General features: G+C 49.5%; 1 protein-coding gene across 10 annotated transcripts in view; it reads left to right on the plus strand.

Moving 5' to 3' along the window:
• Positions 1-7,123: 7,123 nt before the first annotated feature.
• LOC135811945 (uncharacterized) overlaps positions 7,124-26,840 on the plus strand; it is a 38,451-nt gene continuing 18,734 nt past the window's right edge. For all 10 annotated transcript variants that reach the window (XM_065325224.1, XM_065325215.1, XM_065325218.1 and 7 more), the window contains exons 1-5: positions 7,124-7,398; positions 9,994-10,032; positions 23,440-23,496; positions 24,098-24,418; positions 25,839-26,024. In XM_065325224.1, coding sequence (XP_065181296.1) covers positions 10,008-10,032; positions 23,440-23,496; positions 24,098-24,418; positions 25,839-26,024 — 589 coding nt within the window. In that variant the 5' untranslated portion in view covers positions 7,124-7,398; positions 9,994-10,007. The remainder of the gene's footprint in view (positions 7,399-9,993; positions 10,033-23,439; positions 23,497-24,097; positions 24,419-25,838; positions 26,025-26,840) is intronic.

Genomic DNA, 26,840 nt, shown 5'->3' on the forward strand with positions numbered 1-26,840 from the left:
CCTTGACTGCTTGAGCCTAGGAAAGCTGCGTACGTACGCCATGTGCGTGTACCTACATGTACATGTAGCTGTCAATCTTCGCTGACATGACAATCATGATAGTAACCACAGCCCGTATACATGTGGTGGCCATCCACGATTTATCATACACGACTACTCGTACTGCTGCTACTCTGTTCACGCCACTCTATCATGGAAATTCACGTTTAGACGTGCCTTTGCCAGTACACACATGTACATACATTGTAGTCTGAATTGAATCAATCGATGATATCGATTTTTTTCATACGTACATGTACACGTAGAAAGCGACGGTAGATCTAGAGTGTATTTGAATGTGATCATAATGATCGCTACTTATAGGGCCACAGCTGTACACCGGTGCACCATCCAAAATGCTGCATGGTGCTACACTACGGCGACGTTTTATTTTGGTTTTTTGGTTTTCTTTTTTAATTTCGGTTCGTCGGCAACATACAAGTACTTCTTTGTTCGTCTTGCAACTAATTACTTGGGGGTTAGGCAGGGGGGGGGGGCAGTAGCCATGTAGGGGCTCGTTTAATTGTCCAGCGGCAAGCGAAACTCAGAACTCTTTTCTCCCAGGTGTTTGGTGACATTCAGCAGGAAAACACTCCAGGATGGCTTGCCAGCGAAGGAGAAACTCCTATAATAATATCATAATATTATAGGAGTTTATTTGTTGACCTGGAGATCTTGCACGAGCCCCAGTCGAAGATTTACATGTACATGTACATATAACTTGCGATTCCGTGACCCTTGGTCTTGGAAACACGACAATCGCAGGTGACGCGACTTTGTGTTTTGTCACCGCTTGACGAGGTAACCACCGAACCTCAGTATCTGTACACTCAGTGTACGTGTAGGTTGCTCGCATGTGAGAATCTATAAATTGCAGCAGATTATTTTTATTATAAATACTGGACATGGATATTGAATTAAACTGTTATCAGTGACTTTTTACATTTTACAGGCTACGTTTTATTGTTATTGTTATTATTATTGTAAAGCTTTCCTTTTGATCTTGTCTCTTATTGTTGTGACCTTTCCACAATAATTGGGTTGCATTAAAAAAAAAAAAAAAATCAGATCTACACTCCCAGCCATGGAAAAAAAAACTCAGTGTACGTGTTATCAGTCAGCGTTACCATGGTGACCTAGTGACTTCAGCACTAGTAGTAGTAGTACTAGTAGTACTGTTCGTTTGGTGGCTCGGAACAGGCAATCATTTAACGATATAATCGCACAGGTCACATTGTAGAGTGCAGATCACCTAGTGCTTTCAACAATAATAACGTACTTCCACATTATGGGAATTTGGTATAACCCCACACCCGTCATTGTTGAATATTCGATAATAGCGTGGATTCCCCCAACAATATATTTTCATTTTTCGTTATCCTCTCCCATGCCGTTGTACATAAGCGGCTTGCCGCGGATATGTCAATACTACTACTACTACTACTACTACTATTCCTTCATGGTGCACCGGTGTTGTGAATAAAACCGTTCTCAAGCACTCAGTAGTAGTACTTCAACTTGTAACTAATGTTACTACTTCTAGTTGTAAAATAGCAATGAAAAATATCAATTGTGCACTCATAATCATGTATAAACAATTAAAATGAAACAATTCCAGAACGTTTTCGTGTGACCATCATCAGTGGAACATCGTCACATAGTAAGAATCACTAAAACAACCAGTTATATAGCTAGAGTAACATGAAAAGAAGCGTGAGAATGCAGCACAGCTAGCGGTTATGCATAACGCGTGTAGTGTGAACCTTTGCAGTGTATCTGAGAATGGTAGCAGTAGATGAATGTGGCAGCTGTGAGTGCGTGTGAACAAAAACTGGTGAGTGCGTATTATTTAAAAAGTGTGAGTGCTACAACATTTTCTTTTTGCTTGCATAGAACAGGGTCACGTGTGCGAATATATACAGCTTCGAATATATACAGCTTCGAATATATACTGGCAAATGTCTTCGTTGGATATTGCGAATCGAGAATGGACAAAATAAAGTGGCCTCAGTTGTACGTTCGATTTGTGGACGACTCATTTACCTATTTCGAAACAAGACGTGACAGTGAAGCCTTTCTAGATGAGTTGAATGATGTCCACCCTGCATTACGCTTCACATGTGAACACGAGGATTGCAACAAATTGTCGTTTTTAGATGTACTCGTGGAAAAGACATGTGAGGGTGGTGTGACATCGGTGTATCGTAAGCCTACATTCACTGGTCAGTATATTATGTACGATTCATATTGCTCTTCGCAATACAAGACCAATCTAGTCCGAAACTTAGCTGACAGGGCAAGACGCATTTGCTCCGAGAGTAAACTGCAAGCAGAACTTGATTTCCTTCGCTCTGTCTTTCTTAAGAACGGATATCCAGGATCACTATTAGCGAAACTACTCACGAACAATGCGCCCCGTAAGGAACTGACAATCGGCCCGGCTCCTTGTCGTGTCTTCCTGTGCCTGCCTTGGAAAGGCGCGGAGTCGACAAAGGTCAGTCGTATTGTCAAGTCTATTGTCCAGAAGACGTACTATGCAGTGAATGTAGTAACTGTCTTCACCACGATACGTTCGTTCACGGTGTTGAAGGACGTCCTGCCGACCCATCATTTGAGTCACCTCATTTATCATTTTGAATGCCGACAGTGCGGTAGTCGGTATGTTGGCAGGACGCTTCAACACTTGTCCGAACGTATCAAACAACACGTCCCATTGTCCTTGTTGTCAAAAGCGGCCAGGGCAGGCAGGCCAAAGCGTGGGAGGCCGAGAAAACACCCGTTGCCTACTACTACGCCTGTCAGTATTACAACACAACCAGAAACGGATACAACACCGGACTCAACAGTAGCGCAACACACGAATCTGGTGTCACTCTTGACGACAACAACACGGCATGGGAGACCACCGGACGACCGTTCATTAACAAACCCGATGGCGGTAACGGAAAGATCACCAGGAGAACGAAATGAAAATGGAGGAAAAACGAATCTGAGGAGAAGCCAGAGACTAGCGGAGACACGACTGAGAAAAATGGAGAAGGCGGAACCAGTAGTGGCAGGTGAAAGTACGGGCGCAGCAGTGAACACGTCAAGGAGAAAGAAGCGATGGCATGAGGAGATGGAGATGGAGGATGATGATGGGGATGAACAGGATGGTCAGGAGGAAAGTAAGGGTGAGCAGGAACGGGAAGTGGAGGATGAGAGTGATACGGACGAGGAGGAGTTCGACATCGACAAGAGCAAGTCTGCCATCTACAAGCATTTGGTGTCCAGTCCGGATTGTCGTAAGTTGTTTGACGATTCCTGGTTTAGTGTTATTTGTCGCGCGCGTTTCTTTAAGCAGTTGCAGGTGTTGGAAGCTGTATATATTCGCACACGTGACCCTGTTCTATGCAAGCAAAAAGAAAATGTTGTAGCACTCACACTTTTTAAATAATACGCACTCACCAGTTTTTGTTCACACGCACTCACAGCTGCCACATTCATCTACTGCTACCATTCTCAGATACACTGCAAAGGTTCACACTACACGCGTTATGCATAACCGCTAGCTGTGCTGCATTCTCACGCTTCTTTTCATGTTACTCTAGCTATATAACTGGTTGTTTTAGTGATTCTTACTATGTGACGATGTTCCACTGATGATGGTCACACGAAAACGTTCTGGAATTGTTTCATTTTAATTGTTTATACATGATTATGAGTGCACAATTGATATTTTTCATTGCTATTTTACGACTGTTGTCTCCTCGTCGGTTATTTAAATACTTCTAGTTGTAGTAGTAACATTAGTCAGCGTTACCACGTGACCTGGTGACTTTCAGCACTTGTACTGAGTGGTAGTACTTTGTAGTACTACTACTGGTAGTGGTAGTCAACAGTCAGCGTGACCACGTGACCTGGTGACTCTTCTGCCCAACAAAGGGCAACAAGTAGCTGTAACAGTAACAACTACCCGTCATGCATGTACATGATATCAGTGGTCGACGGGATGGGTCTGTCACAGACTCACAGACTCGCAGTCTGCTCCACACCATAGTACATCATGTACATGACATTGTACTGTCGTGGACATGGAAATCCGGTCGCACGTCTGCTGGCCATGCCGCCATGGCATGCAGTATTACCAGGGGGTCTATACGACTCCCTGGTATTACTATTACTAGTATTAGTATTACGCGCTGCTGCTGGTCGCATCGTATCAACATGTGCGCTGCATGCAACGACGACGTTCTTTACGCGCTGAGGGCGCCGGCCCCGGTCAATCGACTGTATTTCATTGTCCGCGACAGTACCAAGAGTACATAACCCCACAGAGTGTGCAACTCCCACATACCCTGTTGTCCCGACAGAATTTCAAGTTGACGTCATTATTTATGACGCAATGCTCCTTGCATCAGTGATTTACAACATGTGTACGGGTGTCAACGCATCACATGTTTTTCTTTGCAATAATTTCAACCTATTTGTACAGGATCGATCGGCTTCGGTCAACCACAGGTTCCGGATTCGTCTGATAATCCGTGTACAGTGCGCATTGCATCATCAAAATGACGTCAACTTGAAATTCTGTCGGGACAGCACCCATAGTGCCAGTTAGTGGAGTTGCACACTCTGGGGGGTTATGTACTCTTGACAGTACGTATGCGCTTTGCTGTTGATCATGTTGATCAGACAGGCACTGTACAGTGAGTTGGTTAAAGAGCATGATTGAAGTACAATGTACAGTGAGTTGGTTAAAGAGCATGATTGAAGTAAAATGTACAGTGAGTTGGTTAAAGAGCATGATTGAAGTACAATGTCATGTACTGCTGAGTACTACTACTAGTGTACTTGGTTCAAGTCATCATGCGGCTCAGCACTTGTGCCTGCAGTGGTTGTGAGACTTATTGGTATCCCCTCATACCCACCGTTACTGGCGTTAGGCGCTGCATCAGCCGCTAGGGGGTTATCACAATATCAGGTTGCCCGGTGTTCAGCCGCCGTCGTGAGTTCGCTTTGGGAACGGAAACGATAACTTTATAGAAAAGAAAAGGACCAAGGAACTGCAAGCTACGCTATAATGTCCACTAACACCACCAGTTACTAAAGAATCAGCTCATGCGATAACATTGCACGACACTGACCGACGGTACTGGCGTTCTACAACTATCTGGCTAACAGCTCTCGCACATCTTGGATGTGCGCTCCAACAGCCTTCCAACTTGGAAGGTTCTAAGTTATAGAAAAAACAACAGGAGGGGATGGTGAATGCAACGCAGACAAGCACGAGTGGACATTATAGCGTAACTTGTAGTTCATTGGTCTTTTTTTCTTTTCTATAAATTTATCCTTGGCTCTTCATTCGAGTGAATTCTTGGAAACGATAACCTTCAGCATTTTTCCGTATCTGTACGGAAAACCACTCCTTCGTCCGCAGTACGAAATTTGAGCTAAATGGAGGGGAAAATTGAAGAGGATCGATCAGCTAAAGCTACATCAGTATATGTATGTGTGTAGACGGTAAGGCAAGCGCAAGCTGTAAGCCATGAATATCCCTGTGGCAATGCCAGTGTATGTCCTTCTTCTTCCACAACATGTACATGTAGCAGCAAAAAACAAGTCGTGGTACATGTCATACATTTTTGTTGTTCAACTTGGGCCAGTAGGACTACATGTACCACCCCCCCCCCCCCCACACCCCCACACACACACACACCACCACCACCACCAGCCCATGGCTGTTTATTTTATTTTTATTTTATGAGGACGGAAGGATCAAGAGGGGTAAGTAGCAGCATTGAGGTCAGCCGGAGAGCGCAGCGGTGTGGTGTGGTGGTTGATGAGAAGGAGGGAAGGAGAAAGAGATAGTGAATGGTGGTTGCATTTTTTGTGTTTTACATTATATTTTTGACAAGACGGAAATGGAGACTACTCTCAAAGGGACGAACAAGAAGACTGACAAAAGGTCTCTGGATAGAAATGAAAAATGAATGTGAAATGCCTTGCCCCATTGATAAATGGAATGTAGTATGTGTAGGTATACTTCCCACCAAGCACAAACACCAATTTATTGAAGTTTTAAAAGGATTACCCAGAGGCTCTAGGCCTGTCCAGGGGATCTCCCACTCACAGAAATATCAAGCATTCGTGAAAGAGTAACAGAGTTCAAGAAGAAAAACAGAATAAAAATAATAGAGAGGAAAGGGGACAATGGGTAGATGCTAGATGGTCGTGAGAGATGCAGAATGAGAGAGGAGAGGAGAGGAGGGAAGACGCTAGCGAGGCGCTGGTCTATACCGTTTTATAGGGCGTCGGTGACTCGGTGGCTGTTTGCCAGTTCAACCTGCAGCAAATACTTGTTGCACTTTTCACGGTGGGGGGGGGGGGGGGGGAGGGGGTATTTACTCTCGGTACTTGCCATTCTGAAAACCTCTGAACAAAAAAAAGACAGGAGATGGGCTCGGCGCCTCGCGCACCAAGAGGCAAGATCATCTACGAAAATGGAGGCATAGCATTTCGCCCTCACGCGTCTCACAGAAACAGCAACTATCAAAGAAAGCGCATGGCTAGCTAGCTACACTGACTACAATCACATGTATGTATGTCATGTACTGTAGCGGACATGGAAATCCAGTCGATTGACGCGGGGCCGGCGCCCTCAGCGCGCGTACAGACCGCTGCGTGCAGTGCACATGTTGATCCGATGCGACGAGCGCGCTGCAGCGCATGTGGGTGCAGCTTGTCCACGGCTGCATGGCCAGCGCCCTGGGGCCGCTAGACGTGCGACCGGATTTCCATGTCTACAACAGTAGCTGCGCTGCATGCATTATTCACACACAGCGCACGTGACGTGCGCACATGCACCGACTAGATTGTAGACGTAGACAGACAGACTCAGTGCATGTGTGTAGTGCATGTGTACGTGTGTAGTGCACGACATGACCAGGATGATAGTCATGTCGACAGCGCACTACTAGTACTACTACTAGTACTAGCGCTATCGCACTGTACATTCGGCAAAAAAGACATGAAAGAAAATCAAGCTCAAAGTGCAAAAACACCGTCGACTAGTCATAATGATAATGATCATCATGATCATGTTGAAGAAAATCATTCAAACGAAGAGAACTAACTAATGAAAGATACCGGTACTAGAGAAGTTTAGAGAAGTACAGGAACGAAGAAATGGAGAAGAGAAACGTTGTTGAGATGAAGCGTAGAGAGAAGAGCAGAAAGACCGACTGGAAAGAAGTTCTACAGAAGACTTGAGGGTTGAAGAAAGGCGAGAGGATAGACAGAGCGACAATACGTCAGTAGCAAAGATAGTCGTCAGCGAATTCAAAGAATGTGGATCTGGTTGACAAGCTCCACCATCAGGTAGGAATGGCATGTATGAATGCGCTTTGCTTTTGATTGCTGTACGCTATATGCGTGATGTTGTCATGGTAATTGTTAGTTCTGGTCTGGCTCTCTGCTGTCAGCCTTGCGTGCTGTATCCTGTATGTTCCATGCACTATCCATAGTCCGCGGTAGTGTCTGCTCCAGAGCCGGGTCAAGCGGGGGTCAGTGACCCGTTGCGGGCGGGGGGGGGGGGGGGGGGGTATTTGGACCCGTTTGGAAGAAGAACACCGGGTTGCTTGTACCCTGGTTGGGAGTCATGTCGAGTACTTCAACTTCAAAGGGGCACACATTGATATGATGCGAAGACCAATCAGGGACGAAAACGTACAGACCACATGACCCAGACCAAACAACCAGACCACGGACGCACCACTGATCACCCTCGCTCTCTGACCAAGCTAGCACTACTAATGCAAGTCAGTCTCTGAATATACGCACTCTTGCATGCACCTCATACAATACACGGCACACATCCTACTATACTCACATAATTATAGACTAGACCATGACATCAGACACTGGATTCTACAAGACAAGAACCATATACGACAATGTGCGTAAATTATAATTGAATCGTATTTCGCAACATATAGATGTGTGTTTGTGGGGGAGGGGGGGGGGGGGGTGGGGGGGTGGGGGTGGTGTGCGTGTGCGCGTGCGTTGATCTGTGGGTGTGTGTGCGAGAGAGAGAGAGAGAGAGAGAGAGAGAGAGAGAGAGAGAGAGAGAGAGAGAGAGAGAGAGAGAAAGAGAGAGAGATAGCATTCACTGGCCAGAAAAGCCACGTCAACCAGCCGTGTGGTGTATACCAGGCTAATTCTTTTTTTGACTTTGTTGTATTTTGCAAATCCCAACGGGCATTTCTTCCCAATAAGGAGGTAGTGAAGTGGGAATAAAAAAGAGAAAAAATGTGATAGTCAGCTGGAGATCAATAGTATTGATCCATTGTCAAACATGGCATGAGCTACTGTTGCCGGTATTGAGCAAGGAATACAACATGCACAGGCTGTGACCAATAGTGTAAGGGGTACCACTGCAGCTTTAAACGTCCAGCGTTGTGCTGGAGCGGACGTCTCTACGTAATCTGTTCCATTTTTCTGTAGAGAAGATGAGGTTGCGTTTGTTTGGTGTCATTCCGACAACATTCCAAAGTCCTTCCGCCGTGTTTTGGTTCGGGTGCGTTTGTTTGATGCACGCGACATCGTTTGTTGAGTGCAGATCCGATTCCGGTTGCGGAATGAATGGAGCAGAATCGATTCTGTGTATGCATGCCTTTGCATGGATGGATGTGACAAGGCCGTCACAGCCACCCCACTTTTTCGCCAGTATTTTTCTCGGAGCACACTCATGGCCAGCAATCGAGGACATCTGGGAGTTGTAATTTTTGTACTCCTCCGAGGTGTGATTTTTGGCGTGCTGGGCCAAGCACAAGGATCCCACCTGTCAAAAAAATGAAAAAAACGGTTGTTTGATCCTTTGGTGTAATCTTTGTAGCTAGTCGAAGCAAGTTGCCGTTTGGAGCAGAAACGCTGAAATTGACTATTTTCTGCATGTACTCATGCATGTACTCAGGCATGCAGTCTCACTCGTATTTTAGCTCTTTTTCTGGAATGGATGCTGCTCTGAGCCCCTTGGTGAGCATTTCCTGCGCTCGTGGAGCAGCTGAAAAGGACCACTGGTATGTCTGGTTCCTGGTTTGAAAGTGGAGAGTCGACTTTTGTGTCTTGAAAAAGGAGTAGAGAGTGATAAAGGTACATCTGTAGCTTATTTTGAGTGCTCCTTGTACATTTTTGATCGTGATAAAAATTCTCAGACCAAAGTCGATGATGATGGCCGATCAGTTTTCTTCTGGATTTTTTAATTGTTTCGTCTCGTATCTATGTCAGTATCGTGATGGCGAAGTGGAGAGGGTGATTTTCTTCCTCTGGGCTTCTTTCGGCCGACTTTGCTTCGTCCTCTTTGAAAAGTGATGCTGAAAAAAGGTCGATTCGCAAAATTATGTTGATTTTGAATGTTCGTGATGACATGCGATTGCTGGCTATGTGCAACAAAGCGCAATATCCGCAGCTCAGTGCAACCGTGGCAAATAATGAAGAATCCCTGTCCCCTATCGTGGTTTGTTGCAGAATCAAAAAGTCATTCATTGCAGTTACACTGAAATGGCACCAAATGCCTGAAAATGCTTGCAATTGGCTTCAATTTTTGAATATTTTCCCGGGGAGGATAAAAAAGAAATTATTGTCCCCGATCGTAGCATCTTCTTGGTTTGTTGCCGAATCAAAAGGTCGTTCATTATAGTTCCACTGAAATGGCACCAAATGCCCGGAAATTCTTGCAATAGGCTTCAATTGTTGAAATTTTTTTGCCGGGGAGGCCGCATCTCCCCCCCCCCCCCCTTCCATGGCCGCCCCCACCTCTAAAGTCGATGCGACGGGCCTGGGATATTTGTGTCTGCATGCATGAGTGTGTGTAGTGTGTGGTCAGGTGTACGTATGTATGTGTGCAAGCTTTGGTTCTACATAACGTTATATCAAAGTACGTTGTTTTGTATTTGTGCGATGTTTTGCTGACAGGGCAAAGGAGTGGTATGGCCTGTTCAGGACTTTGCTTGGGTAAGCAGTACTTTAAACACAGAAGGTGCAACTATTACGAAACTGCATGTCGGAGAAAACCAGAACAAATGTGCAAGTTGATCTCTCCTCTTTCGCTCTAATGTTGCAGTTAAGTTTCCTTTTCAGGTGTTAAGAAAATCCCTTGAGAAATGGCGTACCCTGAAAAATGGCGTACCTAAAATCCCATAATGTATGTGTATGTGTGTAGAACCAAACCACACCACAGGCGCGTACACAAAATAAACTATCAACAAAACTAAATCAAGCTCACATTACCTCCTCACCTTAGAAGGGGTCCGGGAAGTAGCATCGCTTGGCCACGCCAGCATCAAAGAAGACTAGAGCCAGCACCCCTGACGTAACAAGTAATAATGTCGAAAACAGCCGATATACAAGCGATGATAAAACCTCAAGCTACGTCTTCAACTATCATGAACTATATATTGGCAGATAGAAGAACACCTTTTCTAGTACTGAGGAAATGTCCCCGATCATCCTGTTTGGATTTTCTTGAAGTCTATTTTTTGTATTGTTCCACTCTACCATGCTGACATACGTACACACTCACACCTGCTCTGGAAAGCTGGTCTAGTCAGCAATTTCTACTCCAAAACTGCTCCTTACGCTGCACAACAAAGTGTAAAGGGAAAAGTAGCGGTGATCACTTGTCACTCCAAATGACAAGATTCTCCTTCCAACCCCAACATTTTCTGGTGCGCCAGTTGATGCCAAACTGACTGAGGTTTTGCACGCATTTTTTTGAATTTGAAACCGTTCCTCAGTATAGTTTGCTCTGCAGCGATGGGAGTAGTGTTGGATTAGAAATTCCTGGCTAGATGTCGCGGAGAGGCCAGCTTCCCAGCGCAGGTATGAGGTTGGACGTAACGTGGAACTCGCTTAGGGCATGTTCGTTTGGTTGGATCCGGATCTTGATTGATTGAGTGGATCCTTTGGATCCGCTAAGGTCCAAAAAAACTTAAAGGGAACATACCTGCCATTTTTCAGCGAAATCGGAGAGATCCACTTGCACACATACTTTGGTATTCTCAGACATGCTCTCTTAAAGGGTAAGTACACCCTAAAATCGGCTGTGCGCAGGTAGTCAAATGACTGCTGGGACCGGACCGTCCTGCTGTATGCTGTGGCCAATTGGCCCGGCTGCTGGACACAATGTGTCTGTGCTGGGACCATGTGGTCCTAACTAATACTGCTGTGCCCATGTGGGGCACGGCTGTGCGCAGGTAGTCAAATGACTGCTGGGCCCGGACGGTCCTGCTGTATGCTGGGGCACATTGGCCCGGCTGCTGGACACAATGTGTCTATGCTGGGACCAGCTGGTCCTGCTGGGACCATGTGGTCCTGCTGCTGGGCAGCGAGTGCCGCCAGTGCTTGAAAGCTCATGCAGAGAATTGTTCCAAAATGAATTCAGCTGAGGGGCTTTGCTTGCTTCCCCCCTTTCTGGAGGCGCTAGAACTTAGAAGTGGGTTGTGGTGGGCGGGAGAAAATTCGCACAACACTGCTGATATTGCACGCCAAGGTGCTCAAACAAATTTGTTTGCATAGAAAGGTCTCGTGCTGTTCTCTGCCAGCAAGGCTGCGAGTCCCACGCTGGCGCATGTGCCATTTTCCCACGCTTGGGGACGATGTACGATGACAGCCGGCGTTGCGGACTGCCTGCGAGGCGCTGGCCGCGAGTGCTTCTGTGGCATGAAAACTTTGGTTTGCCCGTTGCAAACCTACATTTATCACCCACACGCACATCAAGCAAGTGGAAGTTGGGGTTGCCGAGCTGCTGCGGCTGGATCATATCAAGTGTTTTGTAACAGAATTTGTAATCAGCGAATTGTTTGCAACAATGCATTTATACCCGGCGGCCCCGCAAAGCGGGATTGTAGAAAATTCTGTAACAATGCTGGTAGATGGCAGGCAGTGCAAGAGATTAAGGCCAATGATCCTAACTAATGCTGCTGTGCCCTTGTGGGGCACGGCTGTGCGCAGGTAGTCAAATGACTGCTGGTCAAATGACTGCTGGGACCGGACGGTCCTGCTGTATGCTGGGGCCAATTGGCCCGGCTGCTGGACACAATGTGTCTATGCTGGGACCATGTGGTCCTAACTAATGCTGCTGTGCCCATGTGGGGCACGGCTGTGCGCAGGTAGTCAAATGACTGCTGGGACCGGACGGTCCTGCTGTATGCTGGGGCCAATTGGCCCGGCTGCTGGACACAATGTGTCTATGCTGGGACCATGTGGTCCTAACTAATGCTGCTGTGCCCATGTGGGGCACGGCTGTGCGCAGGTAGTCAAATGACTGCTGGGACCGGACGGTCCTGCTGTATGCTGGGGCCAATTGGCCCGGCTGCTGGACACAATGTGTCTATGCTGGGACCATGTGGTCCTAACTAATGCTGCTGTGCCCATGTGGGGCACGGCTGTGCGCAGGTAGTCAAATGACTGCTGGGACCGGACGGTCCTGCTGTATGCTGGGGCCAATTGGCCCGGCTGCTGGACGCAATGTGTCTATGCTGGGACCAGCTGGTCCTGCTGGGACCATGTGGTCCTGCTGCTGGGCAGCGCGTGCCGCCAGTGCTTGAAAGCTCATGCAGAGAATTGTTCCAAAATGAATTCAGCTGAGGGGCTTTGCTTGCTTCCCCAAGAAGAGTCAGTGGTTAGTGGCAACCCCGCTATACACACTGCTCTTAGCCATATTTTCTTTCTTGCTTTCTTTCCGCGGTTGAGTAAACGCTGTGCTACATGCATGCAGATAGGCTTAGCAGTGACAGTGCGCAACACAATGCGTTAAAGAGTTTGAGTATGTGGTCCAGGCTGGAGCAGAGATCCTTAATCGGGCAAGCTGCTGAGAGGTCATATTCTCACATAAGGGGGTGCAGAGTGCTTAGAGTATTTTGGGCAGGATTGATACAAAAACAGTGCCCAGCAGCACGCGCATGCTCACATGGCAGTGTAGCCGGCTCATTGCTGGCCAGTAGGCAGGCCAGCCGGCACCCGGAGGTACGTTTTGTACATGTCACTAGCCCAGTGGCCGGCCTTCTGGAGCTGCCAAGCTGAGGCATTCCTTCCGGCCATTGCAGTAGCCCCGCCAATCCTGAGGGAGTGACTGCTAACACCCGGATCTAGGGCTCTCGTCATCCAGTAGTTCACATCTTTGACTGTGAAATATTGCCCACTTCGGAATATGAACAGCGGTGACGTCGTTGGCGTTGCGTGGCGGATAGCGTGGTACTTGTGCATTGCTTGGACAGGGCAGAGCTGGCTGCCGGACCATGGCTGCAAGATGACTTGCCCCCAGTGCCACGTTGGGAGGTCTTCGTTATCCCGAGTCGTATGCTGATCTGAGTCCCAGTGAGTGAGACTTGACCCAGGGTCAGAGTGCGGCCATTCGAAGCGGAGCGGGGAGAGGCGGCAGTATCCTCGCTCACTATGAGCAATCCCGCAAAGGCTGTCATGAAGGTGGCCCAGAGCATGCACCTGTCCGATTCGCAGTAGTGGGAGCGCTGGATCACGGTCAAGAGCTGCTGCAGGTCTGATTGGGTGATAGCCTGGCGTTGACATTGTGTCGGTGCTGCTTGCTGGCGGTGCTGCCATTGCTGACGCTCCGCTCCCTTCAGGGCTGCTGTAACTCTATCGTGCTGAGTTGTGTGTGACGGCCCGCCATGGCAGAGGAGGTAATACCTCACGGCGGATACATATACTCGGATGGTTGCGCTAGATCTGTGACCGGGTACGCAGTGGGTGATGAATGCAAGTAAGTCATTTACCGACGGCGTACTCGGCTGGCATCCCAGTTGTGTACACAGCTTCAGATACGCCCCAGACCCTGGCGGGTATGTGCGGGCAGAACTTGGGGCTACTGAGTCCCTAATTAGGTCGCCGGCCTTTATCAGTAGCGTCTGACGGAGATGATGTGCTCTATTGAAGTAGTCTGTTTGTTGGCGTTGGGCAGCATGATGCACCCGTTGTTCTCCCCATAAAGAGAGCGCAATGGCAATTGGGTCGAGTTCCCGCCAGATAATGCTGCGAAATAGGCCATCCGACTGGTCTGCTGACCATGTGCCATAGAACCGTGCTGTGTTGTAAAGCCCTCCGAAACCGACGCCAGGCGTGTCAGTGAAGAGCTGAAGGCTGGGGGACTTGGACCAACTGATGTCTCTGAATAGGGGAATGCCATTCCATGGGAGCGCCGATTCGAGCAACTAGTATGATAGCTCTGCTCGGGACCGCTAGAGCTGAGCTGGCAAATGACTCCGCATGGAGCAAATGACTCCGCATGGAGCCGGCAAATGACTCCGCATGGAGCCGCCAATGACTCTGAGTAGAGCCACCTAATGCTAAATATAAAGGTATGCATGACAGTTGAGAGCATATATTCTCATGGATTGTAAGAATACATTCTCGCGCCACATATATACTGGTACACACAGATTATAGACAGCAATAGCGACAACACACAAATTGAAGGGTAGTTGGCCGCAGCCAGATGTGAACCGAAGCACGAGTGAGGCATGAAAGCAAGCACTGAGAACAGAGTGTGTCTCAAATGGGAAAGATGTGCATGCGGATAACAGGAATAGGCCATGATGCAGAACCACTTGGGACCGTCAGATTAATTTTCCTGGACCGAGCCAGCCGGGAAAAAACCCTCGCGCCGACGGACGCAGTAGTGAGGGAAAAAACCGGGTGTATAACCCCAATGGCGATTTGGCATCATGTAGGCATGGCAAGCACATATTGGCAAGAGATAAAGAACACGCCCGATGCCATAATTATGCAACCGAAACATGTTGAGCGAGAAATACAATGTCATGTGTGCGCCAGAAACGTGAGTTGAGGTAGCGGGTGGGAGGGTGGGAAGGAAAGTGTGTGGGAACAAATGTTCCGCAAGTTGCATGCTCCAGAGTCAAAACAGCAATGACAGTGCAAGAGACACGACTAGCGCATGCGCACGGGTCGGACCAGCTTCCGGGGCTGAAAGATGCATGATCAAGCGATGCCCACCCGATTTATTTGGCATGACACCAAGACATGCCCTCTTGCCGCAGGTGAGCATCCACAACATCAGGGTAGTCAAAAGCTGATCTAAGATTCTTGCTGAGGGTAGAATGCTTAGCACCCTTAGGACGTGATGCTGGTCTACCAACAGTTTGTTCAGGTAGTGTGTGCGTTGCATGCCTACAATGATGGACAACACTGCCCACGCTTCGGCCCAGGCCACTGTCTATACTCGACTCTCGCTGTTTCTGCTATGCTGGGGCCAGCACTACTGACCCATCCGAGTCGTTCTCGAGCCTGAAACGTTTGGCTGAGGGTTCAGCGGGCACTGCTGAGGGGCGCAGGAGCCTGAGGAGGAGTGCTAAATCTACGAACTCCCCTCGCAGCACTTTCTCCACCACTCTCTCGGCCACATGTGCAACACACAGGGGACGGGTGTGGGCATGTGGTGGAGGTGCATGTACAGGCACGTCAGAGTCAAGCCTACCTCAGTAGTACCTGCCGAGTTCAGGTCTTGTGCGCAGGCGATATCAGCATCCGGCTCGCCAGAGTCGTCCCCGGAAATGCCTTCTCGGATGGAGGAGCGGATTAGCTCGCGGATCTCCTGGTGCTGCTGTTTGAAAACGACTCATGATAGGCTAGCTAGAAAATTCGCACAACACTGCTGATATTGCAAGCCAAGGTGCTCAAACAAATTTGTTTGCATAGAAAGGTCTCGCTGCTGTTCTCTGCCAGCAAGGCTGCGAGTCCCACGCTGGCGCATGTGCCATTTTCCCACGCTTGGGGACGATGTACGATGACAGCCGGCGTTGCGGACTGCCTGCGAGGCGCTGGCCGCGAGTGCTTCTGTGGCATGATAACTTTGGTTTGCCCGTTGCAAACCTACATTTTTCTACACCTGGAAGATGTGAGAAACAAACTGTGAAAATTTGAACCCAAAATTCCAAGGAAATCTAGAGTTATAGTCGAACAGATGTGACACCGACCGAGACACAGGCAAGGATTGTGACGCAGACAACTGCTGCAACAGCGACTGCGATGCAGGCAACGATTGCGACAATGACCGAGATGCCGACAAAGGCTGCGAATACTACTGTGACCAGTAGCGGGTTTAGAGGGGGGGGGGGGGGGGCGCGGGGGGCGCGCGCCCCCCCCCCCCTCAAAAAATTCGACCTAGGTTTCGAAAAATAATACAGGGCGCCGGGTCGAGCTCGCGCGCGCGCGGCCTGAAACGATTGTCCAAAAGCGGTTGCATGCACGGTGCGGTGCTCCGCTGCTCGAGCTGGTGTTGATTGAACACACTACAGACTAGTACAGTACAGTCTACAGAGTAGAGTCTAAGTAGATCTACAGTGAGCATGCACGGCTACTACAGAAACACGGTGACCTGACTGTGTACTGTTGTACAGTGTGATCCCTGCTGGGACGCGCTCGACGCGTCTTCAACGGTACAAACATCGAAGAAAAGTCTTCGATCGAGTCAACCAAAACACGATTCGAATGCCGATGGCTCAGGCGATCATCCTCGTTCGAATCGTGTCTTGGTTGACTAGAAGGCTTTTCTTCGATGTCTCAGGGACATCCCAAAAGGCCAAGCTCTAGCCAGCAGAGCCTGGAATTTTTGTAAAGCGTTCCTGTGGCGGCGCAACTCCTGCTGCCGCTCCAACAGGAAACAGTGGGAGTGATGAAGTCGCTGTTATTCCAGTTGAACTTTCGGAGCCGCCCCCGGGACTGACAGTCACACTCCGCCAGACGTGGAAGAACCTGTTGTCAGCGAGCAGCCAGAACATAAAGAACAGCGCACAGTGACAAGTACCGCTGCCCATGTAAAGGATGCTTTGAGAGCGGTGAGAAATTGTTGGACTCGCATGAACAATTGCAGTTGATTCGCTCACATAACGGCAAATTTGAAGTTTACAATGTACATTGCTGCTGCGTGTACAGAAATACTGCTCGTGGTGTGTGAGATTTACGGCTTGTTCTTGTTGTTTATTTTACTTCACCAAATGAACAGGCAGAGATGCCTTCTCACCTGCCCATAGGACAGGTTCTCACAGAATGATGAAAGGATGATATGCAAGGGAAAACAAGAAATGATAATAATAATAATATAACTTATAAGACAGAAAGGACCAAAAGAAGAAAGGGAAAAATATATATGAAGAACAATTTCATGGAGTCAGAAATAGAAAGACAATAATTTCATGGAGTCAAAGAACAGAAAGACAATCTCATGGAGTCAGTAACACGTGGTTGATTTTATACAGGGAGTAGTACAATACCGGTATTGTACTACTCCCTGATTTTATAGACATGCATGCACAAATGATTGATAGATGAGAAGGTTGGAATTTATGGCAGATAATAAAAGTTTAACGAGGATAAAGTAAGTATATCAATGGCAGAAAGAGCTTTTCGGAAAGGACCAGGGACACGTATCACTCTAAAATCAGAGGGGAGAGCGTTCCAGAGAATGCTTCCCCAAAACATCATGCTCGATCGTCCCGCAGGCCCACGAAAAAAGGGAACTTTGAGCAAGTTCGACACTTGTCCCCGTGTGGTGCGCTGATCCTCCGGAACAGTCTCTGGGGCCGTTCGGGTGAATAACTGTTGAAGAAGGGACTACAGGAGGTCGAGGAGCTTCTTGACATCGGTTTTCAAAATAGGTTTTCAAATTGGCTGACCTGGGACGGTAGCATGATGTCATCTACCCCCACCCCATCCCGAGTTGATCCCGGCCGCAACCCCCCCCCTCAGCCAAATCCTGGACACGCCACTGGTGACACAGGCAGCGGTTGCGACACAGACAACAACTGAGCACAAATAACGGCTGTGAAAATGACTGCGACGCAGGCAGCAGTTGCGTATCGATGATGGCCGCGACAACGGCTGCGAAAATGGCTGCGACCACGGCTGCAAAAATAGCTGCAACCATGGGTGCGAAAATGGCTGCGAGCACGGCCGCGAAAATAGCTGCGACCACGGCTGCGAAAATGGCTGCGACAACGGCTGCAAAAATGGCTGCGACTACGGCCGCGAAAATGGCCGCAACCACGGCTGCGAAAAATCGCTGCGACCACGGCCGCGAAAATGGCTGCGACCACGGCTGCAAAAATGGCTGCTACCACGGCTGCGAAAATAGCTGCGACCACGGCTGCGAAAATGACTGCGACCACGGCTGCGAAAAAATAGCTGCGACCACGGCTGCGAAAATGGCTGCGACCACGGCTGCAACAAAATGGCTGCGACGACGGCTGCGACACAATGGCTGCGACCACGGCTGCAAAAAAATGGCTGCGACCACGGCTGCGAAAATGGCTACGACCACGGCTGCGAAAATGGCTGCGACCACGGCTGCGAAAAAAGGCCTGAGACCACGGCTGCGAAAATGACTGCGACCACGGCTGCGAAAAAATGTTAGCGACAACGGCTGCGAAAATGGCTGCGACCACAGCCGGCGAAAAGGGCTGCGACCACGGCTGCAAAAATGGCTGCGTCCACGGCTGCGAAAAAAAGGCTGCGACGACGGCTGCGAAAATGGCTGCGACGAAGGCCGCGAAAAAATGTCTGCGTTGCAAACAGCGGTTGTGACATACATATAGGCAGCAAATGTGAAAACGGAGGCGTCGCAGACTGCGACGACGACTGCGACACAGAAAACGGTTGTGACAACGGAGGCGGCGCAGACTGCCACGACAACTGCGACACAGAAAACGGTTGTGACAATGGAGGCGGCACAGACTGCCACGACGAATGCGACACAGAAAACGGTTGTGCCAACGGAGGGAGCACAGACTGCGACGACGACTGTGACACAGAAAACGGTTGTGACAACGGATGCAGCACAGACTGCGACGACGACTGCGACACAGAAAACAGTGGTGACAACGGAGGCGGCACAGACTGCCACGACAACTGCGACACAGAGAGCGGTTGTGACAACGGAGGCGGCACAGACTGCCACGATGACTACGACACAGAAAACAGTTGTGCCAACGGAGGAGGCACAGACTGCGACGACGACTGCGACAGAGAAAACGGTTGTGACAACGGAGGGGGCACAGACTGCCACGACAACTGCGACACAGAGAGCGGTTGTGACAACGGAGGCGGCACAGACTGCCACGATGACTACGACACAGAAAACAGTTGTGCCAACGGAGGAGGCACAGACTGCGACGACGACTGCGACACAGAAAACGGTTGTGACAACGGAGGCAGCACAAACTGCCATGACAACTGCGACACAGAAAATGGCTGTGACAACGGAGGCGGCACAGACTGCGACGACGCCTGCGACGCAGAAAACGGTTGGGAAAACGGAGGCGGCACAGACTGCGACGATAACTGCTAAACAGAAACCGGTTGCGACAACGGAGGCGGCACAGACAGCGACAAAATGGCTGTGACCACGGCTGCGAAAATGGCTGCGACCACTGCTGCGAAAAGGCTGTGACCACGGCTGCGAAAATGGCTGCGACCAGTGCTGCGAAAAAATGGCTGCGACCACGGCTTCGAAAAATGGCTGCGACCACGGCTTCGAAAAATGGCTGCATCCACGGCTGCAAAAATGGCTGCGACCACGGCTGCGTAATATGGCTGCGACCATGACTGCGAAAATGGCTGCGTCGACGGCTGCGAAAAAATGGCTGCGACCACGGCTGCGAATATGGCTGCGACACGGCTGCGAAAATGGCTGCGACCATGAATGCGAAAATAGCTGCGACGACGGCGGCGAAAATTACTGCGACGACGGTTGCGAAAAAATGGCTGCGACCGCGGCTGCGACCACGGCTGCGAAAATGGCTGCGACCACGGCTGCGACAAAATGGCTGCGACCACGGCTGCGAAAATGGCTGCGACACGGCTGCGAAAATGGCTGCGACCACGGCTGCGAAACAATGGCTGCGATCACGGCTGCAAAAAAATGGCTGCGACCACGGCTGAGAAAATGGCTGCGACCACGGCTGCGACAAAATGGCTGCGACCACGGCTGCGAAACAATGGCTGCGACCATGGCTGCAAAAAATGGCTTCAACCACGGCTGCGAAAATGGCTACAACCACGGCTGCGAAAATGGCTGCGACTACAGCTGAGAAAAACGGGCTGCGACCACGGCTGCGAAAATGACTGCTACCACGGCTGCGAAAAAATGTTCGCGACAACGGCTGCGAAAATGGCTGCGACCACAGCTGGCGAAAATGGCTGCGACCACGGCTTCGAAATAATGGCTGCGACAACGGCTGCGAAAATGGCTGCGACGACGGCTGCGAAAAAATGTCTGCTTTGCAAACAGCGGTTGTGACATACACGTAGGCAGCAAATGTGACAACGGAGGCGTCGCAGACTGCGACGACGACTGCGACACAGAAAACGGTTGTGACAACGGAGGCGGCACAGACTGCCACGACAACTGCGACACAGAAAACGGTTGTGACAACTGAGGCGGCACAGACTGCCACGACGAATGCGACACAGAAAACGGTTGTGCCAACGGAGGGGGCACAGACTGCGACGACGACTGTGACACAGAAAACGGTTGTGACAACGGAGGCAGCACAGACTGCGACGACGACTGCGACACAGAAAACGGTTGTGACAACGGAGGCGGCACAGACTGCCACGATGACTACGACACAGAAAACAGTTGTGCCAACGGAGGAGGCACAGACTGCGACGACGACTGCGACAGAGAAAACGGTTGTGACAACGGAGGGGGCACAGACTGCGACGACGACTGCGACACAGAAAACGGTTGTGACAACGGAGGCAGCACAAACTGCCATGACAACTGCGACACAGAAAATGGCTGTGACAACGGAGGCGGCACAGACTGCGACGACGCCTGCGACACAGAAAACGGTTGGGAAAACGGAGGCGGCACAGACTGCGACGATAACTGCTAAACAGAAACCGGTTGCGACAACGGAGGCGGCACAGACAGCGACAAAATGGCTGTGACCACGGCTGCGAAAATGGCTGCGACCACTGCTGCGAAAAGGCTGTGACCACGGCTGCGAAAATGGCTGCGACCAGTGCTGCGAAAAAATGGCTGCGACCACGGCTTCGAAAAATGGCTGCGACCACGGCTTCGAAAAATGGCTGCATCCACGGCTGCAAAAATGGCTGCGACCACGGCTGCGTAATATGGCTGCGACCATGACTGCGAAAATGGCTGCGTCGACGGCTGCGAAAAAATGGCTGCGACCACGGCTGCGAATATGGCTGCGACACGGCTGCGAAAATGGCTGCGACCATGAATGCGAAAATAGCTGCGACGACGGCGGCGAAAATTACTGCGACGACGGTTGCGAAAAAATGGCTGCGACCGCGGCTGCGACCACGGCTGCGAAAATGGCTGCGACCACGGCTGCGACAAAATGGCTGCGACCACGGCTGCGAAAATGGCTGCGACACGGCTGCGAAAATGGCTGCGACCACGGCTGCGAAACAATGGCTGCGATCACGGCTGCAAAAAAATGGCTGCGACCACGGCTGAGAAAATGGCTGCGACCACGGCTGCGACAAAATGGCTGCGACCACGGCTGCGAAACAATGGCTGCGACCATGGCTGCAAAAAATGGCTTCAACCACGGCTGCGAAAATGGCTACAACCACGGCTGCGAAAATGGCTGCGACTACAGCTGAGAAAAACGGGCTGCGACCACGGCTGCGAAAATGACTGCTACCACGGCTGCGAAAAAATGTTCGCGACAACGGCTGCGAAAATGGCTGCGACCACAGCTGGCGAAAATGGCTGCGACCACGGCTTCGAAATAATGGCTGCGACAACGGCTGCGAAAATGGCTGCGAAAAAATGTCTGCTTTGCAAACAGCGGTTGTGACATACACGTAGGCAGCAAATGTGACAACGGAGGCGTCGCAGACTGCGACGACGACTGCGACACAGAAAACGGTTGTGACAACGGAGGCGGCACAGACTGCCACGACAACTGCGACACAGAAAACGGTTGTGACAACTGAGGCGGCACAGACTGCCACGACGAATGCGACACAGAAAACGGTTGTGCCAACGGAGGGGGCACAGACTGCGACGACGACTGTGACACAGAAAACGGTTGTGACAACGGAGGCAGCACAGACTGCGACGACGACTGCGACACAGAAAACGGTTGTGACAACGGAGGCGGCACAGACTGCCACGACAACTGCGACACAGAAAGCGGTTGTGACAATGGATGCGGCACAGACTGCCACGACGAATGCGACACAGAAAACGGTTGTGCCAACGGAGGGGGCACAGACTGCGACGAGGACTGCGACCCAGAAAACGGTTGTGACAACGGAGGCAGCACAGACTGCGACGAGGACTGCGCCACAGAAAACGGTTGTAGCAACGGAGGCGGCACAGACTGTGACGACGACTGCGACACAGAAAACGGTTGGGAAAACGGAGGCGGCACAGACTGCGACGATAACTGCTAAACAGAAACCGGTTGCGACAATGGAGGCGGCACAGACTGCGACAAAATGGCTGCGACGACGGCTGCGACGACGGCTGCGAAAATGGCTGCGACCATGGCTGCGAAAATGGCTGTGACCACGGCTGCGAAAATAGCTGTGACCACGGCTGCGAAAAATGGCCGCGACCACGGCTTCGAAAAAATGGCTGCGTCCACGGCTGCGGAAATGGTTGCGACCACGGCTGCGTAATATGGCTGCGACGACGACTGCGAAAATGGCTGCGTCGACGGCTGCGAAAAAATGGCTGCGAATATTGCTGCGACCATGGATGCGAAAATAGCTGCGACGACGGCGGCGAAAATTACTGCGACGACGGCTGCGAAAAAAAGGCTGCGACTGCGGCTGCGACCACGGCTGCGAAAATGGCTGCGACCACGGCTGCGACAAAATGGCTGCGACCACGGCTGCGAAAATGGCTGCGACCACGGCTGCGAAAATGGCTGCGACCACGGCTGCGAAAAAATGGGTGCGACCACGGCTGCGAAAATGGCTTGGACCACGGCTGCGACCAAATGGCTGCGACGACGGCTGCGAAACAATGGCTGCGACCACGGCTGCAAAAAAAATGGCTGCGACCACGGCTGAGAAAATGGCTGTGACCACGGCTGCGACAAAATGGCTGCGACGACGGCTGCGAAACAATGGCTGCGACCACGGCTGCAAAAAATGGCTTCAACCACGGCTGCGAAAATGGCTACGACCACGGCTGCGAAAATGGCTGCGACCACGGCTGAGAAAAAAGGGCTGCGACCACGGCTGCGAAAATGACTGTTACCACGGCTGCGAAAAAATGTTCGCGACAACGGCTGCGAAAATGGCTGCGACTACAGCTGGCGAAAATGGCTGCTACCACGGCTTCGAAAAAAATGAGATCTCTGTTCTCATTTTCTCTTTGTGTGTCCCACTGTGAAGGGGTCCTGATTGGCAGCTTGCTTCTCTTCTGTCCCCTGTTGCTGACAGGCTGCAATGGTAAGATCTATTATGGTGGATGAATTTGGTTCTGGCAATGTCATTATTTTCATGTGTGTCAGATGTCAATGTTGTTTGCTTCCCTGATGTTTGTGTGAAGGCTAATGCAACTGCAGCATTGTGCTAGTATTGTCAGGTCATTGTCATTGCTGGTAGTGATGTATTGAGTTAACATTGTGATAGTATTGTCAGGTCATTGTCATTGCTGGTAGTGATGTATTGAGTTAGCATTGTGATAGTATTGTCAGGTCATTGTCATTGCTGGTAGTGATGTATTGAGTTAGCATTGTGATAGTATTGTCAGGTCATTGTCATTGCTGGTAGTGATGTATTGAGTTAGCATTATGATAGTATTGTCAGGTCATTGTCATTGCTGGTAGTGATGTATTGAGTTAGCATTATGATAGTATTGTCAGGTCATTGTCATTGCTGGTAGTGATGTATTGAGTTAGCATTATGATAGTATTGTCAGGTCATTGTCATTGCTGGTAGTGATGTATTGAGTTAGCATTGTGATAGTATTGTCAGGTCATTGTCATTGCTGGTAGTGATGTATTGAGTTAGCATTGTCACACTGTTCCACATGTGTACCTTCATACAGGTCAACATGTCAGTCTAAATGCTGCTGGTACAGGACAATCAACAACAGCATTCCGCGTGACATTTGGTGATGGACAACCTACAGCCAATGTTACCGATTACTTACCTGTATGCTTGGTGGCCAGTGGATCAGGACCATTCATTCGACTAGAGAAGACTGATGGTAGTCTAGTGTGGGCTGAGACAGGTGCCTTCTCAGGAGGTACTATTGTACTGGTGAACACCACAGTACATCCTATACTGGACACTTCATACACTGGACTGTACCATTGCAGAACAGCTACAGGCAACTCTACACAAACATATCAACTCAACATTGTAGGTAAGTTTGAAACCATTTCCTATTTCCTGTGCAATAATCTCTCAATAACTTACTTTGTACTGTACAGCATGGCTACTGGAGTAGAATGGAGAATGAAATTGAGAAATGATTTATTAGCTTTGTGTCTCACTCGCAATATTACGTGTATGTACACATGTGTGTGTGTACACCTGACTATTGTACATGTGTGTGTGTGTACACCTGACTATTGTACATGTGTGTGTGTGTACACCTGACTATTGCACATGTGTGTGTGTGTACACCTGACTATTGTACATGTGTGTGTGTGTACACCTGACTATTGCACATGTGTGATACAAAATAACACTACATTCCTGCACAGTGAAACTTGAGTCTCCGACAACCTTATCGATCCGACCACTTTTTCTCGTCCCGAATATTCTTTCATTGGCGCATCTAGAACCTGGTCTCCGACTATGTTGGAGTATTTATGTTCGACGGAACAATAGCCTAGTTTTGTAGCACTTGTGCATCGCGATTTAGGTGGATCAGTTCATATTTGGGGGGGGGGGGGGACAATGCGCCAGTTCTAATTTCTTACTTTTACGACGGGGCTGCACCAGTAGAGGTTTTTCAGAACAATGAATAGAGAGGTTGCGCACAACGAAAATTCGTTAGATTTCGACCGTCCGGGTTCGAGTAACGAAAGTTGCTCCGAAGATCCGTCCAAACGTGACCGAAACAGAGCAGATCTACGAAAATATTTTTCGTCACCTGGAGTACTAAAATATTGATATTTTACAACTCCTTGTCTTGACTCTTCGTAGCCGCGCGGCCGCCGCGTCGACCCGCTACGAAAACGTCCACGCGTTGTGCGCAACCTCACGGTTGACGAATATTCGTTAGCTTTTTTCGTTAAAAATATTCGTTACGGCGCTACGAATTTTCGTTGTGCGCAACCTCTCTAATAATACGTGATTTCCGTTCATGGTTTATGCACACTCTGTGGTGCATGCTGGCTGTACGCCTGTCACTGCATCCCGTATGCTTTCCCCCACACCTTCCATACACGGACTCGTGTCCGGATGCTCTGATGTAGGGCGCTTGTTTTTTGTTTTTTCACTTTCACATTCTGCAGCTATTATGGGACTATATGGGACTAACTCGAACCAGGGACCTTGCTCGCGAAGATCCCTGGTTCGAGTCCTGGTGGTGTGACTGATGAGTTTTTTCTTTCTTTCGTATCTGATTAGCAAGTGTTGAGTTTTGGAGAGAAAAAGAGCAGTACGAGGCACCTGGTCTAATTTCCTAATACTTTGCAACTCTCCATCAAGTCCCAAATTTTGAAATTCCGATCATGGTTTATTTCTCAAGTCTTCACTCTATCCATTATTGTACACTGAAGACTTGCTACCACAAAACCTACAACCGGCTTGAATGTTCTCTTCTTTGTTTCCAGAACTTTGTCCAGATCTCATTTTTGCAAAACACAACTTCAAACCCATTACTGATTTTAGCAGAGCGATTGGTACGAACATATCAATAAGGTGTCAAGCTGGGTTTCTTGCTAACACCAGTCTGGATGTGACCTATTCTACATGCCAGAGTGGCGGAGTATGGAACCCAAGACCACCAGCATGTGAAAGTAAGTCGGTACGCTAGTTATTATTGGTGTTGAAACAAGCGTATCTTTAGCACGACGCTACCTGAACGCGCCCAAACGTCAACACCTGTAAAAATCGTATTTTCCCATGAAAGTACTACCTGTTCAAGGATCGATAACTTTACACTCGAATGGAAAGTTGACAGAAGCATGTCCTGCGACAGATCAGCAGATGCAGACCAAGACATCAGTGGAGGCCACCAAAGCTGCAACAACAACTGAAACACATTCGCGTTGTGCAGGCATACGGTCACTGTAACTGCGAGTGATTTTCTTTTTGCGTGGGACTGGACTCTTCGTACCAGGGAGTCGTAAAATATTTACGACTCCCGACGTCGATATATTCCGCCATGTGTACGGAGGACTGTAAAATTCCGTTAATAAGCCCCGGGCATATACTTTGCAGAGCGTCAAAAACCGGGCGTATATTTGGGCATGGGCTTTTTTTAGGGCATGGGCGTTATTTCCGACGCAATCTACAGAAGATGAATTTATCAGCAACCCACTAGTTTCAGTGAACCGCCATTCATACTGAGTGCGGTACAGGTACATCAAACCACAGCTGGAAATTTGGTCGTAACCAAGAATGTAGCGATAAATTACAGATTTGATAGGTAAACCACTTGCTATGGTAAGTAAATGGCACGACACTTTACGCCCTGGGCTTATTTCGGGCATGGGCGCTAAAACGGACTTGAAGTGTACACCGCCTAAAACTGGGCTTATTATCGGACATGGGCGTTGTTTCAGTCAACTCGTCACTCAGTTCACACCAGCCAACACGGTTCAATCCAGCAA

The sequence above is a fragment of the Sycon ciliatum genome, chromosome 3 (assembly GCF_964019385.1).
Source record: "Sycon ciliatum chromosome 3, ocSycCili1.1, whole genome shotgun sequence".
Lineage (NCBI taxonomy): Eukaryota > Metazoa > Porifera > Calcarea > Leucosolenida > Sycettidae > Sycon > Sycon ciliatum.